At 43.5% G+C, this 3414-nt stretch overlaps 1 protein-coding gene across 1 annotated transcript; it reads left to right on the plus strand.

Annotated features, from left to right (window-relative positions):
* Window positions 1-2474: 2474 nt before the first annotated feature.
* LOC132211687 (ferritin heavy chain-like) lies at window positions 2475-3200 on the plus strand. The gene has a single exon (XM_059656203.1). It carries the CDS (start codon window positions 2475-2477, stop codon window positions 3198-3200), a length of 726 nt encoding a protein of 241 aa, XP_059512186.1.
* Window positions 3201-3414: the final 214 nt, after the last annotated feature.

Here is a 3414-nt window from a genome sequence, read left to right on the forward strand (position 1 = left end):
GCAAGTCATCTACTGGGGATTGAGCCCCCGCAACCTTGGGCATGTGCCCTGACTGAGAATCAAACCAACAACCACTTGGTGCATGAGATGATACTCAACCAACTGAGCCACACTAGCCAGGGCAATATTATCCCCCCCTTTTTTTTTACATGTGTCAGCAGTGCCAAAACAATGCTTCTTAAAAGATATACATTAAATGTCACACCTAGTAAGTTTCAAATAAATGCCATACTAAAATAAATTAAAGGAGAAGTATTTACAGCTTTACTAATAGCTACCAAAAAGACATTTATAATAAAAATTCTAATATCTGAATAGAAGAAAACCATGTATACCTGATAGAGATTTAGATAATCAGTATAAATATTAGGGGGAAAGAAACAAAATCATCTTTATATTTTAAATAACATAATTGCATATCTAGAAAATCCAAAAACTACTTTTCAAAAATCCTTCCAAATTAAAAAGATAATTAGATAGCTGCACGGATGATAAGTATGCAAAAATCTACATTTTAAAATACTATCTCAGTAAAAATTAAAATGGTAAATTAAAAAACCTCATTCACTACAGTAATCTATATACAGTAGGTCCTTGGGTTACCTCAGAAATCCATTCCTATGGCAAGATGTAATGTGATTTTCGCCATAAGTAGGAACCCACCTACATAAGCACCTGTCACTCACATGGAGCACATACACAGCAGTAATGAAGTGAAACAGTAAAAAAAATTTAAAAGAAAGATAACAATTCCTGACCTTTACTTGTGGTAAATAAATAATAAAAAACATAAAGCCCATATGTACATACATCAAAATGATGGAACTTTCTTTTTATAAATACTGTAAATGGGAGATAGCGACGTAACCACAAAATGACATACATTGAGTCCCACATAACCTGAGGACTGCCTGTATATGAAAAGCCAGTGCCCATGACTATCAGGATGACCAAAAGACAGGTCACCATGAGGTGCATTGAGCACCTCTCAGTCCCTCATCCAGGACCCACAGGCTCTGATTGCAGGAAGGTGGGCAGCTGGTGGGTGGGGCTGCAAGCGAGGCGGGGCGGCAGGTGGGTGGGCGGGGCTGCCAGCAGTGGCGGGCTACTGCATGCGATTTCGTGTGCTGGGCTTTTAGTAAATACTATAAAACTCCAGTGAACAAATTTAACAATAAAAATCAGAATCTATATGTACAAAATCAAAAATTCTTACTAATAAGAAATAAAAATAAAAAGATTCAATGCATTGCATTACTGGAGGGAAAAAGGAGAAAAGAAACAGTAGAAAACATAGTAAAATGATTCAAAAATAAGTTTATGCATACTGACAATTTATAACAGGTGTGTAAAGATAGAGGCACAAATCAGGTTTGATATAAATTTAAACATATAATGTGTTTTAAAATAGCCTTAAAACAAATTGACAGTTAAAAATAAAAAAGTGAAAGATTTATTTTTTAGTATGTAGAAATAGTAATCAGACAAAATGAAATTCAAGAAAATTATAGTATGAACTATTTAGTGGTTTGTTTGGTTTTTTTTCATTATAAATCCACTTGGAAGATTTCATAGCCATCTACTTTTATGTACCTAACAATGTAGTTTTGAAATATAAAGCAAAATCAGAGTTCCAAGGAGAAACTGAAAAAGCCACAGTGGACAAAAATCACACAGAGCTCAGATCCCAGAAGATCAAACAGCTTTTTTTCTCAAGAAAATTTAGGGAAGATTTTAATAACACAGTTAACAAGTTTGATCTCAAGAGATAAATATTTAACTCTGTACCCAATAAACAAAGAATGCACATTATTTCCAAACACATGGAACGTTCATAAAAATTGACTCTGTATTGAATTACAAAGAAACTCTCAATAAAATCCCAAAAGAAGTCAACTCACCACAATGGAAAATTTAGAAATAAAGCAACAAAATAAAGATCTACAAGCACCATGGAAAAAAAATTATAAATAAATAAATAAAAGATTAAAGCACCTAGAAATTTTTAAATAAACTTCTAAGTAATTCCTGGATTAATGAGGAAGTCAAAATTTAAATGACACATGACTTAGAAGCAAAAATAATGTGAACACTAAATACCAACTCTTACCCGGAAACAAGCAAGTGGAGCTCTGTGGAATAGATACGTTTTAGACAATAAGACTAAACACTCAGCTCAAGAAATTAAAATAAGATCAACCAAAATAAAACGGAGACTCCCCTCTCCAAGAGGGTCCTCCCTCCAACCTCCCCTCGCCCCTACCCCTCCCAACAATCAAGAGTGATCACCTCTTCCGCTTCCGGTCAGGTCGCCGCTTCCGCTTCCGGTGCCACCGCAGAGCCAACGGTCACCGCCCGCAGCCTAACACCTGAGAACCCGTCTCCGGCCACCCTGGTAGGCTCCCCCAGGGACATTTCGAGGTCCTCACCGCCACCACCGGTGACTCAGCTTTCGGCTGCCCTCAGCCGCCACCATGGGGATGATCCGACCCCGGAGAAGCCACCGCCTTCGCTCGCACCGCTGCCCACCGCGCAGCCCGCCCCTCAGCCCTCGCCACGAGGCCCTGATGACCTTCTTGGCCGGAGGGCCTCCCCCGGAAACCCTGTTACCTGCGCTTGCGCCTCCACCCCTGCTGCCTGCGCCGCTCGCGCCGGTGCCGCGGCCCGTCTCCCAGGTGCGCCAGAACTACCGTGCCGACTGCGAGGACTGCCTCAACCACCAGATCTACGTGGAGCTGCACGCCTCCTACGTGTACCTGTCCATCGCCTTCTACTTCGACCGCCAGGACCAGGCCCTGCAGCACTGCGCCGCCTTCTTCCTGGGGCAGTCGAGGGAGGAGTGGAAGCACGCGCAGACCTTGATGAGGCTGCAGAACCAGCGAGGTGGGCGGATCTGCCTGCGAAACATCCTGGGGCCTGAGCAGAGCCAGTGGGAGAGCGTCCTGGAGGCCATGGAAAGCGCCCTGGAGGTGGCGAGGATGGTGACCCAGAGCCTGCGCAACCTGCACCTGCTGGCCACCATGAAGAACGACGCCCACCTGCGCGCCTTCCTGGCGCGTCACTTCCTGCGCCAGGATGTGCAGTTGGTCTACAACTTGGGCGCCAGTGTGAGCAAGCTGCGCAAGCTGGGAGCCCCGACCTCCAGCCTGGCCGAGTCCCTCTTTGACACGCTCGCTCTGGGTGCCCGCACGGAGAACTGAGCCTGGACTGCCTTCCTGATGGCCCTGGGGCGACGTCCCCTGGGCCCCGTGCCCAGCACGCATGTTGCCGTATTGCCCTGGCAGAACGTTCACTTAAGTTGTTATGTTCAAGTTTTACCATTTCTTCAAATAACGTTATTGGTTCTTAAATTTAAAAAATAAATGAAAGAAGTAATGTAGACAAAAGCGGAATTTGTTAAAATTAAGTAGAGTT

Source organism: Myotis daubentonii, chromosome 11 (assembly GCF_963259705.1).
Source record: "Myotis daubentonii chromosome 11, mMyoDau2.1, whole genome shotgun sequence".
Lineage (NCBI taxonomy): Eukaryota > Metazoa > Chordata > Mammalia > Chiroptera > Vespertilionidae > Myotis > Myotis daubentonii.